This window comes from Xyrauchen texanus, chromosome 29 (genome assembly GCF_025860055.1).
Source record: "Xyrauchen texanus isolate HMW12.3.18 chromosome 29, RBS_HiC_50CHRs, whole genome shotgun sequence".
In the NCBI taxonomy this organism is placed as follows: Eukaryota; Metazoa; Chordata; class Actinopteri; order Cypriniformes; family Catostomidae; genus Xyrauchen; species Xyrauchen texanus.
Genome location: NC_068304.1, coordinates 14,931,975 through 14,952,018, shown reverse-complemented (window position 1 = coordinate 14,952,018; position 20,044 = coordinate 14,931,975). Strand labels below are relative to the sequence as shown.

Below are 20,044 nucleotides of genomic sequence, written 5' to 3'. Positions count from 1 at the left end.
ATAGACATACAGTCTCTTCAATGGGCTGCACTGTTTTTGCGTCATTCCACAGTCAAAACATTGAAAAAAATCTTTCCAAGAAACTTCAGTAGATGAAAACTCCAAGTTGTGGTATATCAAATGTGATCTAGGAGTCTTTATACCATGCATGCCATGGAAGAGATGGTAAGTCTCCATCAAAGCCTCGTTTTCATTCCCATCAAAAATCAAAGATGGCACTTCTGTGACAAAAGTCTATTGCTTTAAAAACCTATTCTCAAATTTTGTATCCAGGGACTTAAAATGCACAGTGCATGTGTGTGAAAGTAATGGGATGAGAGGATACAACGCTGTGTCAGCACTCCCCTCTCTTTCTCTCTGAGGCTGGAGCTAATGGTGTCTTTGGAAGTCTAATAATGATGTTGTAGGCTGTTGTTGGTGGCTTTATTTGTGGGACCAAATAACCTGGGGATCGCCTCTGTCTTGCTTCTGTTTTTCCCTGCACTCTTGCCATCTCTGTCCTCTTCTCATAGTCGCGGTCGACGGAACTCTCACACAAGGCATCAGGTACAGAAACATTCGGCTGGTTCTGATTGGCTCATTGCTGCATGTTTGTCAAAGCTTCTTGTCGACCTCCAATCACCCTTGCTTAGGAGTTCTAAACCATGTATAGTGGTGTCCCAAAGACTGAGACCACATTGAAAATCTGTTTATTTATTTATTTTGTATTTTTTAGACCTGGAAATAAACAGTATAAGTGGGACATACCAAATACTAAGAAATTCTGAAATTAATTTCACTCATTGCTATGCTGGTAATGTAGTTTGTAATTAAATATTTTGTATCAGAAACATGCAAAATAGAAGCATTTTCATTAGTGAAATCTCAGGCTTTAAAACCTCACTGTATAAACGCATGTATGTGTCATAGATGAGAGCATGTCCTTCTTGGACATCCCAGACCAAGATACCCACTGTAGAATTCCACAAAATTAGAATGGAGCCCAAACATTTTTTGTTAACTTGACAAATACTTTTACAATTAGTTTTAAACAAACATAAATAAGTTTTATTCTGAGTATGTAACTATAGTGTAAGACAAGCCACAATTATGTATATAGTGCATTTCATACACTGTGGCAGGGTCAGAAATTAATTGGGACTTGGAACAAAAATGTCACCAAAAATGAGAAAAAATGCCCCCCAAAATTCTACTTTTTGGGCCAAAAGAATATGGCAAATATTGCCCCAAATGTGAAAGTTAATTTTTGACCCTGCACTGTTGTAAGTGCTTTACACTGGCATCAGAAAAAAAGAAAATGTAAAAATCGAATTAAAATATTACAATTTTTTATTTTAAAATGGTTTGTTATTATTTTATTAAATAATTGTAAAATTAGCTACAAATGATTAAAATAATTGAGAAATTAAGAAGAAAAAAACTTTTTGTATGGATTTATGAATGGGTAAAAATAACTGAAAGATAATGTACAATATAATGACATAAATGGAACTCAAATAATGCAGATAAAGTAAAGCTAAAATGCAGCACAGTCCCTTTTATTATGCATTCTCCTCAAAATGTGTACACGTAATTTTTTGATTCAAGCATAGACCTGAGTTGTATTAGCCTGTACATATTATTTAAGAATTTATTGCAGGCGTATCAATATTTAAACACTTTAAGGGCAGCAAATTTTATATGGGCCATATTGCACGGAGCATAGCTGGGAAATATAGCCCCTGTGAGGTGTGCCTATGTTCCTGGCACTGGCAGGGCGCTCATGCTTGGCACATTCCCCAGGTTAAAAGCAGATAACAGCGTTTTTAAAGGCATGTAAGATAGCGTGCTGCCAAACACACTACAAAAAGCTCTGACAACAGGAAGCTTGAGTGCTGGATTCACATAGCTGGATTAACAGAATCAGCGTACAGCCGCAGCTAACATTTTGTTTTTCCACATTGGCATTCGGTCCATTTGTAGTCAAGAACCTTATTGACACAGATTTAAGTTAATTTCCTGTCTTCAAGAACTTTGACTGAATCAGGATAGGGTAGAAGGTCTTTTGAATTATTTGCTTTTTAAAATCTTAGGCATGCACATTTAGATGGCACTTTAAAAAGGTTTAAAAACTAAAAAGAAAAGGGCTTGTAAGGATTTGCCAAGAAGGATTACTCTATAATATCTGACACTGATGATATGTGCAGGGTTCCCACGGTAATGGAAAATCTGGATGTCTGACAAAGTCATGAGAAATGTAATAAAAATGTAAAAAGTCAAGGAAATATCTACAGTAAATAAACATATTTCTAGTTGTCCTCATTATTAAAGCAGAGAAACTGGTCTTAGTCAGTGCAATCTCCATAAAATGATTTTGAAAATCATATTCCAGTGATCATAAACATCTGGAAAAGTCATGTAGATTTATTTGTCAAAAGTGGGTGTGGGAACCTTGCACATGGTTTAATTGTGTGGTATATTTTCAGTGATTGTATAATTGTCCTTTAGACATTTATATAGTTTTTTTTAGTCCATGTCCTAATGTTATGTCCATGTTTGTCTCATTTTAAGGACTCTGGACAAGCAATACCACGAATTGTTGACAGTTGCATTCGATTCATTAATCTATATGGTAAGTTACATCACCAATAATAGCTATAACTCCATAAAATAGTCCACCAGAAAAGGCCAAAGATGAAGCTTATTAATGCATTTGTCATGAAATTCTTCTCTTAAACATCTCCAAGTTGCCTGAGCTATCATTGTGCTATCATTGTCCTCTTCCAGTTATCTGCAATTTGGGGCTGATACAACAAGTTGTCAGTCTTTTGGAATCAGAGCAGGTCATGTTTTGTGTGCCCCTGCCAATTCCGCCCCATCCCGGCCTAAGCCATGCAGACTTGCTTTAGGTCTATTTTGAGTTCAGTGTGCTTCCCAGCCAATGCCAGAGGACATTTAGTCTGAAGAGGTCTTTATCATATTCAGCTCCTGTGTAAACTGTACAAAGATGATCATAGATTTTGCGTGTCTATTTTAAGCGCTGAATGTTCTCTGTGTGTGGCCGTCTTACTGGAACTGTAGAGGAGTTTTTAATTAATCCGTTTTGACCCATAGCCAGGCTTTCCATTAAAAGCTAATCCAGTCTGACGGATGTTTTGTAGAAGTTGATTGCAGTCTCTCTTCTTCATTCATTATCTTTAATTAGAAAAGAAACGTTTTCTAAAGCTAAGCTTTTGAGTTGAGGAACTGAAAGTAGTTACTACTGTATGGAATAGCCTTTATTTGCGGTGGATTCAAATGTGAAGAAGACTCCGCACATCTTATTTAAAAGCTTCACAATCTCTTTCTCTTTAGGTCTTCAACATCAAGGGATATTCAGAGTTTCTGGATCTCAAGTTGAAGTCAACGATATCAAGAACTCGTTTGAGAGAGGTGTGTGTGTGTAAATGTGGTAATGCAGAGTTCAGGTTTCTGAAATAGCACAGCTCTTTAAGTGCTGTCAGTTCTGAATAATAATGAGGTTATGTCATTAGAGTGAGTCATATCAGCCACAAACTTAAATTTCACTTAACTTAAGGACACTAACTTGACTTGTGCTTTGGTAAAACATTTGCTTGGGTGAAAATATTCTTGACATTTGTCCTTAACATTCGCATGCAAAGTACAGCAAAAACTTTATCTGGATGGTAGAATTTACAACAAATGTACATTTTTAAGGTTCTGGTGTTTTGATATTGTAGTACCATTTTGTATCTGATTTATTATGGTTACAATTCATATGTGTACACAATAATCCTTATTTAAAGCTGACGTGTGTGATTGTTTTCCTATATTAATGCACATTCTCCTCCGAGTTTACAGGTATAGTTCACTCAAAATTTTAAATTCTCTCATTCTCAAAATACCTCAGATTTTTAGAAAAAGATGTCTGCAATGTAGAGCCATACAAGTGAATGGTGACCAAATATTTTATGCTGCTTTATGTGCTTTTTGGAGTGTCAGAGTAATCCAGACTCCAGTGGTTAAATCTATATCTTCATAAGTGATATGATAGGTGTGGGTGAGACACAGACCAGCATTCAAGTCCTTTTTTACTATAAATTATTCTCCTTGCCTAGAAGGTGTAATTATGCACAAATAATTTGAATCACCAAAAACAAAAGAAGAACTTTTATGTTGCGTTCACATACAACGCAAAGTGAGCATTTCGCATGGAGCGATTACATACAAAGTCAATGCAAATATATTTTTCAACTCGAGCGAGAATGACGCGTTGTCGCCAAAGCCTATCAGCATTGAGATTGTCTGGATATCACTGACGTACAGACATAGTAGCAGAAGAAATCTGGAAAAATTAATTAAAAAATTTTTGTAGCGGTGTGTGGGCACCCAGAATTGTATGACACAACATCATACATGTACAGAGACCGGATGAAAAACCACATCGCTTGGAGGAAATTAAGCGAGGAAGTTGGACTACCTGGTAAGTTCTGAAAAGATGCGCGTCTACTTGATTCCAGCTATTGGTTGTACTTTACTATGAACTAAGTTGTAGAAGCCCGTCCTCCTGTCCTTTTCCGGAAGAGAAGGGGGAATACCCGTGGAGTTTAAACAAAAAATTTAAATCCAGCAGTCAAACTTGCGCGAGCAATGCGAGGCGAAAATTTTCATCGCGTTGTATGGTAAAGCACCATTAGGAGAGAAGAGAGCTGTTTGAAGAGCTGGTGAAAGTGGAGATCTATAGTAAAAAATTACTTAAATATTGATCTGTTTCTCACCCACACCTATCACTGACATGGATTAAACCACTGGAGTCAAATGGATTACCTTCATGCTGCCTTAATGAAATTTTGGAGCTTCAAAGTACTGGTCACCATTCACTTAGATTGAACGGACCTACATAGCTGAAATATTCTTCTAAATATCTTCATTTTTGTTCAGCAGAGGAAAAAGGTCATGCATATCTGGGATGGCATGAGGGTGAGTAAATGCTGAGAGTACTTATATTTTTGGGTGAACTATTCCTTAATGTGTAGAGATAACAACAAGTAAGCCATTTGTGGGTCGACCTCCAAAAAACCTGTTTGGAAATGATAATCATTGTTTGGTGAAACTAGTGGCACAGAAAATGCACGTTTAAATATGTAGATGACTTACGAGATACTGTTATCATTGTAGGTTTTTTCAGGGTTATTCAGGTAATTTTGTTTTCTATCAGGTTCTAAACATTTGATATTGCCGTGTTGAAAAAAGTGTTGGCTCGTTTATGAAAAATTACTTGTGTCTGTTAAATGAATAAATATTCATCTAAACAATCCAACTGAGTGGTGACACTTAAAGACACATGAAATGTCTCATAGGTAACGATCCCCTGACAGACGAAGAGAATAACCATGATATTAACTCTGTGGCTGGGGTTTTGAAACTCTACTTTCGTGGTCTGGAAAATCCGCTATTTCCAAAGGAAAGATTCAATGATCTCATCTCCTGTATCAGTAAGTTGCTTCTTTTTTTTGCTTTGGACTGAACAATACAAATGTGTGTTTGTGCCTGTAAGTGTACAGGACCATGAATGCATGTGTGCTATGATTGAATGTATTGACATGCAGCTGTAAATCTATCACTGATTGTCAGTGTAAATTAACAGTGCCTTGAACTGTGATCATTTGCTATCAGATAAAGAGTGCTCAGTCTTTTGCCTTCAACAGTGGCACAGTGACTTTCCTCTCTGTAGGATGAGACATTCACCGCCTTAGGCTAAAGCCAACAGCCTCACACTCACTCTGTTACAGTAGTGTGTGTTCAACCACGATATGACATATTAGCGCATCAGTTGGTCCTTTAACAGCCATGAATGTAACTTTGTGTGAGAGTTCAGAAATTATGCATTATCACGATCACAGTGATGGTACAATGCTCCGAATGAATGCAGTTTGACACTATGAAGCTCCATCTTTTCAGCTGAATTTCAGGGGCGTTGTTTGTCATCCACAGCTGGGATCAAGCAGGAAAAGAGTTGGGGGAGAGCAACCCCACTTTTTAACAAGTTAGCACTCAAGAAAAAAGACAGAGAAAGAAGTAAATCTAATAAAAGTGACGTGAAAGATCCATATCCCAGGCAGCTGTATATAATGGGCACTGTCTAAATATATTATCTCATATAGTTTGCTAGATTAAGGGATGACATGTGTTGCCCCACTATCTCTTACTAAGAAATCATATGTACATGTAGGTTTGGAGGGGTTTGTTTATCTATACATTAAGCGTAATATGAAGGCATATGCATACTCCACCAACGTGTGACCATATGCCTCAGTGTTGGATAACTGACACTCGTTAGTTTGTGACTAATGGGAGTTCCCTGCTGTTTATATTTACGTACGCCTCACCCCATTCACGGCATACCACACTCGCATTCTTTTTCTCTTTAAATTGCACACACTGGGGCTAATTATAAGAGCAATACAAAGTATATAAAAGCAAAAATGTGGCACCAACCATGCACTATCTGTGCTGGTGTAGCACTGCGTCATCTGTAATAAAACCTTCATTCAATAGTCATTGTCATTCAAAAAAATGTGTGCTTTATTCACAAAAGTCAGAGCTATTCACTTGCCGCAATAAACGTTGTGCTATTACAGCCTACGGAGAGCAGCTGGTATACAGAATTGTATTAAAGGAGACGTTGTGTTAATTTTTCTTGATTATAGCTGTAGCAGTTCATCAAATAATGGAGAAGAGTGTTAATACCAGGCATATATGAAGTATCCGCACACTTTCTGCACATTTAAGAGACAGTATTTACATCATTGCTCTAGTGAACCAGCTGGTAAAACAACACAATGCAGACAGTGTAGTCAACACTACCAACAGCCGCAAAACAACACCACCTTAGTGAATACCATCACAATCTGTCCATATCACTTTCCAAGCTCTCTATTCCCTGCAGCTCTGTATGCAGGCTGTCAGAGTAGATCGTACACTGCTCTGTTATTGAGAAGTTTGTGTTGTGTTGCTGGAGACATGTGTCTCCTCGTGGTGAGTCTTGGCACTGTCTTTAAATGGCTTCTTTTGCTCAGGATCCATGTTGGAAACCAAGTCTTGTGCCCATGTAGGAGGAATAACACAGCATATTCCCAAAAAAACCCTATGCCAGATATTTTCTTTTGATAGTGACATGACATGTCTGTTTTAAGCTGCTATCAGAGGATGAAACCAGGGATCTGGATGCACTTAAGCAGCTATGGATGAGAGCAGATCATCATGTTTTTTTAGTTGTTTTACAGAGGCTGCTTTGCCTTATGAAAGTGCCACTTGTGTCACGTGACCTACGTATGGATTCCAGAGAGGTCAATACAACGGTGTTAATCTTGGGTAATATTTGGAATTCGATACTAGCGTACTTCTTACTGCAGAGTATACAGTGCTTACTGCCTACTATTAATGCAGGCAGTATGCATCAATTAAACTCCTCAAAGGGATAGTTCACCCAAAAATGATCTTATCATTTACTCACCCTCATGCCATTCCAGATGTGTCATTCTGACATACTTTATAATATATTAGACATTCTTTATAATATATTAGAAATATTTTAGAAAAATAACTTGGCTCTGTAGGTCCATACAATTCAAATTAATGGTGATCAGACATTTGTAGCTCCAAAAATCATATAAAGCAAACATAAATGTAATCCATCAGACTACGGTGTCAAATCCATATCTTCAGAAGTGATATAATATGTGTTAAAGGGGTTAGGGTTAACCATAACTTTCAGATGTGAAGATGAAACTAAATGGGCACCGCATGTGACTTTCAGGTGTAAAAGCGAGAAATAAGTGGAGATTTAAATTAAGTACTTCGAATTTGTATTGGTTTCTTACCCACACCTATTATATCACTTCTGAAGACATGGATTAAACACTGGAGTCTTATGGATTACTTGTATGTTTGCTTTGTGATTTTTGGAGCTTTAAATGTCTGGTCTCTATTCACTTTCATTGTATGGACCTACAGAGCCGAGATATTCCTCTAATAACTTTTGTTTGTGTTCTGCTGAAGAAAGAAAGTCATCTGGGATGGCATGAGGGCAAGTAAATTGTGAATTTTCATTTTTGGGTTAAATATCCCTTTAAGCAAAAGTGTTATTTTTGTGTTGCGACAATACAGTGTATATTTAATTCTACAAGTGGTGTCCAGTTATTATAGTGGAAATAAAAACTGCTGTTGTCTGTTATCAATTGTTGTGTAAAAATGTCATGATTTTCTGCAGTTGGATCAGAAAATGAATCAAGTTGATATTACTTTTGATTCATTCATCATGCCAGAAATGGATGATCAAGTTGAGTGCATTGCACTTGCATTGCGAGAAGTATTCTGTGTTATTTGTTGTATACTAAATATTTTGGCAACTGTTCCCTGGGTGTTCCATCCATACACACATTTGGCATACTGCAAACAGTATATACACAAACAGTGTAGGTGCAGCAGAAATAGTAAAAGCAGTGTGGTCGTATGCTATTTTGAGCATAGCCTGACAACACATTACTAACGAGAGATGGAGACCGCACAAATGTGTGTTGGCATTCCAGAGGGGACAGAAAGTAAGTTGCAAGAGCATGGGAAAGAAAGCCCACTGTATATTGTGGACATTTGCAGGCGAGGAGCTAAAGGAATGCTTGCACAGATGTCTGGGATTCCAGTCTTCTGGATTAAGCTTTGAGCTGCTTTAAAAACGAGTTGATTAGTTTTGAGACTTTACCTCATTTAATGCTCTGTTAATCAGCATCATTAAGTCCTGGGTGAGGGTGGGCACACCCACTGATTTATTTAAATGAATACAAGTGAATCGCTTCATTTTGTAATCACTGTCCCTTGAAAGAACTCTTGTTTAATGCAGTCTTCTCTACCTGGTTGTAAACACACTAATGAATTTGCAACAGATACACCCATACCTTTATATAGTGTGTTTGCTGTTATGGGCCTTTTACTGTCAAGTGCATGTGTGCATTTATACCTACTGTACATATGATTTACAGGGCATTCACACTAGACACATTTCAGTGGCGCTGCTGGTCTTTCAAAGAGGGGAAGCTCATTTTCGGCCTACATTATAAATTTATTTACCCTATTTTTTGCACTTAAAGAAAAGAAGTCATAGTAAGGAAAGACTAAAAACATTTTTATCATTCTATAAAGCATTAAAACAAATCAGCTAATTCATTGGTTATCTGCCTTTTCCACTACCTTAGTTATCGGTATCTGCAATATCCACAATCCACACCTCAAATTTACACTGTCAACAATGTTTCTTTTTTTTTCATTATTATTATTTCCCACTCACCAATATCTAGCAAAGATCTGTTCTCGTTGCATGCTTGAAAACAGCTTAAACAAATTTGAGATCGGATACAATATGATTTCAAATTGTGGTTCTACTGTAAATTCAATGCATATCCGATATCTGGTCATCTGACCTTCATCTATCGATCCTGATCCAATCCCATGTGTCAAAATATTGGAACTGTGATTTCAGCAGCATTTGTGGAATCATTTTGATTACCATAAAAATTCATTTTGACTTGCCCCTCCTTTTCTTTAAAAAAAGAACAAATATGTTACAGTGAGGCGTTACAGTGGAAGTGAATGGGGCCAATCCATAAACATTAAAATAGTATTTCAAAATTATTGCCACAAGACGTAAACAATACAGGTACATCTCCAAAAATTTGAATGTCCTGGAAAAGTTTTTTCTTTCTTTCTTTTTTTTCCGTAAGTTGATTCAAAAAGTGGAACTTTCCTATATTCTAGATTAATTACACATAAAGTGAAATATTTCAATGATTACAGCTTACAGCTCATGAAATCAAAAATCTAGTATCTCAAAATATTAGAATAAAGAATTTATAATACAGAAATTTCGACCTTCTGAATAGTATGTCAATACTTGGTCGGAGCTCCTTTTGCACGAATTACTGCAAATAATTATTGCTCAGTGGTCCAAAGTCCTCTTTTCAGATGAAAGTAAATTTGGCATTTCATTTGGAAATCAAGGTCCCAGAGTCTGGAGGATGAGTGGAGAGGCACACAATCCAAGATGCTTGAAGTCCAGTGTGAAGTTTCCACAGTCTGTGATGTTGGGGTTGGTCCACTGATTTTTCTCAAGTCCAGAGTCAATGCAGCCATCTACCAGGAGATTTTAGAGCACTTCATGCTTCCATCTGCTGACAAGCTTTATGGAGATGCTGATTTCCTTTTCCAGCAGGACTTGGCACCTGCCCACATTGCCAAAACTACTAGTAACTGGTTTGCTGACCATGGTATTACTGTGCTTGATTGGCCAGCCAACTTGCCTGACCTGAACCCCAAAGATAATCTACTGTATGGGGTATTGTCAAGAGGAAAATGAGAGACACCAGACCCAACAATACAGACGAAGGCTGCTATCAAAGCAACCTGGGCTTCCATAACAACTCAGCAGTATCACAGGCTGATTGCCTCCATGCCATGATGCATTGATGCAGTAATTCATGCAAAAGGGCCCTGACCAAGTATTGAGTGCATAAATTAACATGCTTTTCAGAAGGTCAACATTTCTGTATTATAAATCATTCAGATTATTATATATTCTAATAATTTGAGACACTGGATCTTTGATTTCCATGAGCTGTAAAACGTAATCTTCAAGATTACAACAAAGGAAGGCTTGAAATATTTCTCTTGATGTATAATGAATCTAGAATATAACTTTTAACTTGTATACAACTTGTATGTGTAAACATGATTGTAGTGTGATAAAAACAATTACTTGCCTTTTCTTTATAATGTTATGGCCAGTTTTACAACGTCGTTACCATGACGACAAACCCTGAAACTCTAAAATGATTGTACCTAATAATGATGATTTTAATGTTAGATTATAGCTTGCATAAACACACTTAACACATCACATATACTCTTCATGCTATGTTCAACAGATCTGACCCTAGACACTCTGTTGCAATGTTTTTGTCCTCCCGTATAATAAGCTCAGCCTTGTAAATCAGTGAATAGCGTGCTGTTGTGTGGTTATCTGTGAATTAGCACATTCATATGAAGGCATGTCATTAGATACTCAGGGCTTTTAAATTGCCTGGATGAAAACAGTGGCCATTAAAAATCATTGCTGAATGTCTTGACAGAACATGAGGAGTATGTTCCACATCTAACCCCATCACTCTCTCACATGCATAAATGTTAGTGTCATCATAAATCTATGACTTTCATGTTTGTGGCCAGGGTTGCATTAAACCTAATGAGGCATGTGATAATTAAAGAAACTAAAGATCACAGGCTCTGTGTGGAACTCCTATCCCATATTATGTCTCATTAGTAGAAGACCAATAAGGCTTAATCAATGCCATTTCTGTATCTGAATATGTGTATTTAAATTATACCCACAATTTAATGATGGCAAATTTGAATGCAAAATTACAGAAAATATGTGCAAACTGCATAGCTAATCATGATTAAAAAAAAATCTTGATAAAAACAGAAATTATTTTATCTTGAGAGATATTAACTTAAAATGCAATAATCATATTTGTAAACCAAAAAATGTGAACCCCAAATGTACAACTTCTGTTAATCAATCAAGTGACGAGGGTTATCCACCGATGCAAATAAACGTAACCAGTTTGGCCGAGATAAATGAGAGATTTCTCTCTGGTTGTACTTGATCCATTGTACTATATTTTAATTTAAAAAATTACAGTATATTGACATGCTCATTGTTTTGTTTTTTCTTGCTCTCTCTCGCTCTCTTTCAGGAGTTGAAAATCTGTATGAGAGAGCTCTGTATATTCGTAAGATTCTCTTGACTGTACCCAGATCAGTGCTTGTGGTCATGCGTTATCTGTTCGCCTTCCTCAACCAGTAAGTATTGAATGTTCTCAAACATTCAAAGCTATAAAAAGGGTTTGAAATTATTTATGTGGTGTATTATTCATAAATTATATGCTGCCTTCCGTTAAAAAGCCAATAGAACTCAAGCATTTCTAAAACTTGCATGATTATTTCTGTATTTATAGACATTGCTAGTCATGTAAGCATTAAATCCAAGACAGCGTTTCTAGATACAAGAATCTGAAGCACTTACAAATCTAATATGCACATTGTCATTGTGTTTATAAAGACTTCTTTCTCTGTTCTGTAGAAACAAAAACCCTACTTTGAGATTAATGGGATTGTTCACCCAAAAATTTAAAATTCTCTCATCCTTTTCTCACCCTCATGCCATCTCAGATGTGAATGACTTTCTTTCTTCTGCAGAAAACAAAGATTTTTAGAAGAATATCTCAGCTCTTTTGGTCCTCTCAATGCAAGCAAATGGTGACCAAAACTTTGATGGTCCAAAAAGCACATAAAAGAATCATAAAAGTAATCCATACTACTCCAGTGGTTTAATCCATGTCCTCTGAAGTGATATAATAGTTTTTTGTTGAGAATATACCAAAATGTAACTTTTTTCACTGTACATCTTGCCATTACAGTCACGAGGCAAGATCATGATTTCAAGCTCGATTACATTTCCTAACACTTGACGCATGACTCATCCAAGGGAAACTAGTAACATTTATAAACTGAATGCACTGGAAGTCGCTTTGGATTAAAGCATCTGCCAAATTTGTAAATGTATAATATCAGTAAAATTGGAACCATTTTGACTGACTGTTGTCCACAAATCTTAAACAGGAAATCTCAGTCAGAGGAACCGAGAGTGCTCACATTCAGTAGGATATGTTTGGTTCGTTAACCAGTCTTTAGAAACCATCACTGTCAAACAGAACGGAGGAGTAGTGCCCATTCTCTCCACATGACTGAATCTCACTCATAATTAAATCACTTGTTCACACAGTTCAGTTAGTGCAAGCCAATGCCTTTTTGTTTGTTCAGCTACATCTCTTCGAGCTAATGGAGCATCGTACTGGTTCACTCTGAAGGAGAATTCCAATTTGGCATCCAATTACAAAAATGTCTCAAAACAATCTAATTTTAAAGAACCCATAAAATCAGAACTGGAGTTTGTGGCTTTTAGTCCATGTCTGTTAGCTTTGAAATCATTTATATGCTAGTGTACTTCTAAAAAATGACAAATAAGCTTTTAAAATTGACAGTCCAAACAGACCAATGTATTGATGACTCATCTTGCACTACACAGTTTGTCCAGTAAAACGCTCCCTAGAATACTACCTGCAACTGATCAGGAATTAGCAATTTATGGTAATGACTTGCATATCTAAAGCCTTTTGGCTATTTAAAACTAAATGGGACAAGCCCTTCGATATGTCCCACCAAAACTTCCCATTTCAATAGTAGAATAGTAAAGAATTGACATGTCTTTAAATGCGTCCCTCTAAGGCTCTTGCTTTTTTGCTGGTTGTCCTCCAGCATGTAATTCTTGTGTAATACAATTATTTTGCCAAATGTCCTGATTGCTTGCTCCTGTTTCCTTCAGCCTGTCCCAATACAGTGATGAGAATATGATGGATGCCTATAATTTGGCCATCTGCTTTGGGCCCACCCTCATGCCCACCCCAGACACGCAGGACCAGGTCTCCTGCCAGGCCCATGTCAATGAGGTCATCAAAACCATCATCATCCACAACGAGACCATATTTCCTGACACAAAGGAGCTTGATGGCCCCTTGTATGAGAAGTGTATGGCAGGTGGTGACTATTGGTGAGTGCTGTGATGGAAGAAATTTGTTTAGTGCGTTCATTTATTATTTATTAATTATTGTCTGGAAAGCTCTGTCTGGGTAAGTGAGGGAGGGGTGGTATGGGGCCTGGTGGTTAAAGATATGGTCTGGTATTTTTGCAACTATCCAGAACACCCTAGTAATGATACAGCAACACCTTGGTGACTGGCAACAACACACTAGCATCCTGGATGTGAATTTTGCACTAACTTTGCATGTAAAAATCTAGTCAGGAAGACCTACAGTGAAACACAGATTTTGTTGGTACAGTTTTGGGATGTGACATTTCTAGTTGTTTGGCATTAGAGACAGGATAAGTACCTACCTACAATTAAGGTTTGAAAGGGAAAACATTTAGCTTAAAACAACTTATAGCAACTGAGTGTGGATTCTGGTGATCATAGCAAATAATTTTCTTCCAAACTGTAAAAAGTAGCTGATATTGGTGTTTAAAAATGGCTTAACTGACCATATGTTCAGTGTTGGTATTTTCATTCTTTCTTTGTGAGGATATGGCAGGCTCAAGGCCAAAGGTTCGTGATTAAGTCAAACTGGTTATCACAGGTTTGTGCTCCAAGATGTAGCGGCCGACAGGCCCAGATATGTCTGAGCTGTGTTTGGACTGTGTCTGTAATTATGTAAAATGATGAGGTGCCATCAGGGAACTCATTAGATCAGGTAGGAACTGTTTTAGAGGCTAAAGGGTTCAGTAACTAGGAGAACCATACTGAAACCATCTCTGTAATTGCCATCATTAAGGTATGGAAAGATCGCCAGCCAATCCAGCGTATATTTTATTTTTTTCAAAATATACGGTGGGGTTTAAAAGTCCACATCGAAAATTAAAAATCCCAGATAATTACAAGAAAGTTTTAGGATTTTAACTAAAATAAAGCAACATCAGCTGAATTAGAAACATTTAAGAATGTAGGCCACCATGTTAATAACTGGGTCTACAATAATCTTTTGATTTACAAGAGGTCAGATGACCTTTCTTTCATTAAAACACACAAGATGCTCTTTGAAACGTTCTCAAAACATGCTGTTTAACATGGATCTTCAGGTTTTGACAAACTTGTGGAGTCAATACCAGCTCGAGTGCATGCTTTCAGTTAAGCAATAGGTTGGACAAACCAAATACTAAGAAATTTTGAAATTCTGTACATTTTACAATTCAACTTCTAACTCAAATTGTTACGCTGATAATGTAATTTGTAGTGGGGAAAAACAGTATTAATAAAAAAAAACATTTTAATTAGTCAACTCAGACTTTTGCACCCAACTGTACATGGAGGATAAGAGGAAAGAGGAATTTCCTCTTATGTGTGTGTATCCGTGCATATATGTGTTGCCATACGATTTAGTTGTCCTAAAAAAGAGTGGCTCAACTCAGCCTCCCCACAAACTGAAGCAATACACCTGCCACTGCAAGCATCTGTTCTTAACCACTTCATATGGTACCATCTCTTTAAAGTAATAGTTCACCCAACAATACAAAATAATTGTCTCATGTTCCAAACCTGTATAACTGCCATATAGGCTGACAGCCTCAGTCACCATTCACTTTCATTGTATGGAAAGATGCATTGAAAGTCAATGGTGGCTATACTGCCTCCTTTTCATAAAGTGTCATAAAGGTGTGTAATTGAAAACAGAACAGTTTTATTTAGGGGGTTAAATATCCATTTAAACTCGGCGAAGTGAGTAGTTATATTTTCTCCTTTGGTGGCATGGCATGTGGGAGTGGCAGTGCTTAGTTTGAAATGGCTTTACTGTGTGTCACAGGTAATCTGTGAAGGGCATTAGTGCCAGTCTCAGTAACCATGCTGTGCCACTGCCAGAATCTCAATCACCCTCCACAACTCCTCCTGCATACTAATGACAGCCTATGTACTTTTTGCATGACAGAGGGTTTTACTCTGGCTGTTACTTTACCCACTCGTTTTTCCCCCTGTGCAAAGTAGCTTCAAACCATTGAAATGCTAAAGAACCCTTTCACTTGGTGGGAGAATTATTTATTGTGATTATCATTAATGCATTTGATTATTTATTGAACATTTGTTTCTTTTATGATGTTGCTGTTGCTGAGATTTTAAAAGCAATAAGCCACTTGAGGCTGTCCATTATCATTTTATTGCAATTAAGAGGGTTTTAGGTAGCCTGCTTCACATTGTACGTAATTGCAAACATTAACCATGGTGACAGCATTGTTTGATTGTCTCGTCTTTTCTTGTTTTCTCTTGCAGTGAGAGTCCGTACAGTGAACATGGAGCTCTAGAAGAAGTTGACCAGGATGGAGGAACGGAGACCCACACCAGTGAAGATGGTATGTCTATTTTATTACACCCACTGTGGTGGGATATGTCCTAAATGACATCCCTTGCCAGTTTAAATGTAACACTTTTAACGTGCTGTGATGAGGTCAATGGGTTAGGTTATCTTTTCCTGTCTAATCAGTGACCTTGCATTCTTTTCTTTGGCTCAGCTGGACTTCAGCCTATGAGCATTGACCCTCTAGATTGGTTATACTTCAATTGACGTATTCTGACATGGGTAGCCAAAGGTTAATTCCCGCATGCCCTGACCTCTGGGAAATATCTTTCACAGCTCTTAGTGAAATGATCGTTAAGAGCTAAGAACTGGGTCCAACTATTTGCTTCTTTATTTTGTGTTATAATTCCTTGGGAGGAGAGACACATACCTAAACACAGAAAGGGGTTTTTAATCAAGCTGCTAAATGTGCTCGCCAGCGTTAGGTGCTTGCCAATACCATAGGATCGATATACATCTGTAATGCAATATAAATAATCCATTTGAATGATAACAAATCAGATGCACAAAGTTGATTCATTAAATGTAAACTCATTTTACTCAGTGTTTATTGGAAAACAGAAAATATGCGCTCTCTATTGCTAGGGCTAATGGTAGATTTTCGAGCTGATGCTAATCGGCCAGTCGGCACATTTATCAACCAATGTCAAAAATCTTAAGGGCCAAATATCATCCGATTAATCAGCCTAAGCAAAATATCACTTGCCACATGTGAAATATCAATTTCTATGACTCAAACTGAAGCTTTTATGTAATTTTACTAAAAACAAAACAAACAAATAAAGTTCTTTAAAGACTTTAAACTCACTGTCACAAACAAACATAAACCAAATGCTTGTCTCATCTATGACTTATGGACCAATTCCCAAGTCTAATATGAGAAATAAACTGTGCTGTTTCAGTCTGTGAAGACTATATACTTTTGTGTATTTCAAAAGAACCGAGAGGACAATTTTGACGCTGACCTGCATGCTACCCTTCTGAAAATAGACACATTTCCTGTCTCCTTCTGTAAATGAACAATGCCTGTTTTCTTCTGCTTGATTTAAAATGAGCAATAGGAAGTCTGCTTTTGCCATAGCTATGATTTCTATGACCGACAAAACCGACTGTTTAATCCTATTTTTCAGGAATGAACGTTTATGCAGAAAGTTCAATCTTTATTCTCAGACTTGAATAATTGTCGCAAAAATATAGTAAAAAAATTAACTTTGAGATAGTAACCCTTCTGTTGCTCCAAACCTGTATGAGATTCTTTCTTCTTTTAAATACAAAAGGAGATGTTAAAAGAATGTTCCGGTTTCAATACAAGTTAAGCTCAATCGACAGCATTTGTGGCATCATTTTGATTACCACTATATTTTATTTTGACTCGTCCCTCCTTTAAAAAAAGCAACAATCTGGGTTAAAGTGGTGCAGTTACTATGGAGGTGAATGGGGGCCATTTTTTGAACATTAAAATACTCATTGTATTTATTTTTGTCACAAAACATAAACAATATGCATGTAAACATGATTTTAGTATGATAAAATCACTTACTAACCTTTTCTGTGTAAAGTTACAGCCAATTTTACAACTTTGTTCCCATGACGATGTAATGTCAACAAACCTTAAAACCATAAAATTACAATTTATACAACATTACAGCTCAAATAATACACAAGTTTTAACAGAAGAATAAATTTAAGTGCTTTTATACTATACTATACTATAGCTTCACATTTCTGTTTTAACCCTCCAAAAATTGGCAGCATTCACTTCCATTGGAAATGCCTCACAGTAACCTTCATTTTATTTATTTGTTTTTTTTTTTTGTAAGGTGGGACAAATTGAAATAATGTTTTGTGGTAATCAACATTATGCAACAAATGCTGTCAATTGAGCTTAACTTGTAATGACCTCAAATTGTATTGAATATTCCTTTAAGCAGAATGTTAGGCTCAGTCACCATTCACTTTCATTGTATGGAAAAAAGATGCAATGAAAGTGAATGGTGACTGAGGCTAGCATTCTGCTTAACATCTGCTTTTGTGTTCCAAAAAGGCAAGAGTCATACAGGTTTTGAACAAAAAGAGGGTGGGTAAATCATGAAACAAATTACATTTTTGGTGAACTAGGCTTTTAATACTGGACCTGTGCTTAAACAGCTCGAGACTTCTGTCCAACCCTGACATCATATCATCATCAATCATCCAATCGCTGCTTCTCTAAACATTGCCAAACAGACAGATCTCATATCTGCAGTAATATAAACAGAACCCAAAAGCTGTGCCATTCTATTCATTCATAGGTTATTGCACACAAGAGTGTCATTTATGTCAGTAAATCACCATCAGACCTCCAGATCTGCATCTCTGCATGATGAAAATTAGTTTTGACGGTTCCCATCTCTGTTTAAAACTCATGAATCTGTCATATTTATTCAGTCCCGTGCACTGAGAAGCTTGATACTGCAAGTACTGTAAGTCATGGTTTCCATTAACTAACACAGATGTGCTGATACATAACTGACCTGCGAGATTGTTCAATTAAATTAACTATTAATTAAATTGCTCTCAACGTCCATGGTTTTGCTCCAGATATATTCCTCATGGAGGTAATGACGTTCTTACACAGACTCTTTAAGGAATGCTTATTCTTTTCCTTGCAGGCTCTGTAAAAAAAAGTGTGCAGCACTGTGTTGACATTCCTCAAAAATTCTGGTTAGGGTTTTTTATAATCCAATTAACCAATTTCAACTTCCGCATTTTTTTAGTTTTGTTGACCGTTTCAGTCATAGGAGGCCTATATATTTTTGAAAGCTGTATATTTGTGAAATGTAAGATTTAACTTTAAAAATCACCCTTTGAAAATATAACTGACCGCGATTGCAATATTTGCATAATAAATTATGATTTACCCACTGATCTATAAGATTATATATTCTAATAATATATTATATATAAATACATGTATAGTAATTATAATATCATATTAGCTATATAGATATATATTATTATATACAATCTATATTATAGATCAGTGGATTGACCCCGTCTGTTTTGTCAAATTTTGTCCATTTATAAAAAAAAAAATAACACTGCTCTTTTGTTACCTTTTGTTAAAATCTATTTTTCTATTGCATTGCTGCAAATGGCCAGATATCTCAATTATGGGTATGTCCCTAACAATGTATTTTGTCTCAGTTTCATATAAAAAAAACTTGCATACGATTCCTAAATCCTCTCTGAAAAGAGCCCTCTTTAGAGTTTTACATTTGTTTATCAGCTGCCATTATTATGGAGAAACATTACCCCATGGGCCTGTTAACCCTGCCAAGGAACTGGTGCTTGGATAAACATAGCTACTGTTCAAGCCAGTGGCCATTGCTGCATCTGTCCTCAATCACTAATTCTGAAAGAGGGGATCATCTAGTCTCATTCTGGAAAATCTACTTTGCTGAGTGATGGGACCCCTGCTATGCAATCAGAATAATTTACTCTTTTAAGTGGACTGAATGAGCAGATTGAATACACGCATGGGATGAAAACAGCTGCGGCCAGATTTACGAAACATTTTTAAGAATGACATTTTCCTTAATTACTATTTTCTTCTTATTTTCTAACTTAAAAGAAATAGTTAAAAAAAATATTGTATTTGCAAAAAGACGACTTAAAAATGTTCTTTCTTTTTGAATGAATAATGTATTGTACTTAAGACATTCTTGCAAACTTTCAAACAGAACATTCAAACAAGAAAACTGTAGGGCAGGACATTTTATTAGCAATAGTTTTGATTGTGAAAAGTAGGTGCTACGTACCAGAATTGACCCAGGTGGGTGGAGGGGCGGGCCTGAAAATAAGAGGGTTTTGTGAGGTCAGCAGTGAGTTGTTTCAGACAAGGAGCAAGTTATTACATTTCGATAAGGTTACCCTTTTCTCTTTTGAATAAAATTACCAATGGCTTGTTCACAGCAAGACCAGGAATTTGTATTAAGAAAGTAAATGAGGCTGAT

At 36.6% G+C, this 20,044-nt stretch overlaps 1 protein-coding gene across 3 annotated transcripts in view; it reads left to right on the top strand.

The window, feature by feature from the left end:
* LOC127622967 (SLIT-ROBO Rho GTPase-activating protein 1-like) overlaps positions 1-20,044 on the top strand; it is a 134,255-nt gene that overhangs the window by 93,807 nt on the left and 20,404 nt on the right. For 2 of the 3 annotated variants that reach the window (XM_052097179.1, XM_052097181.1), the window contains exons 13-18: positions 2,551-2,611; positions 3,334-3,411; positions 5,340-5,474; positions 11,787-11,892; positions 13,475-13,699; positions 15,965-16,044. In XM_052097179.1, the coding sequence (XP_051953139.1) occupies positions 2,551-2,611; positions 3,334-3,411; positions 5,340-5,474; positions 11,787-11,892; positions 13,475-13,699; positions 15,965-16,044 (685 nt within the window). Of the gene's footprint in view, positions 1-512; positions 547-2,550; positions 2,612-3,333; positions 3,412-5,339; positions 5,475-11,786; positions 11,893-13,474; positions 13,700-15,964; positions 16,045-20,044 lie in introns of all 3 variants that reach the window. The other variant, XM_052097180.1, reaches the window with a different exon arrangement.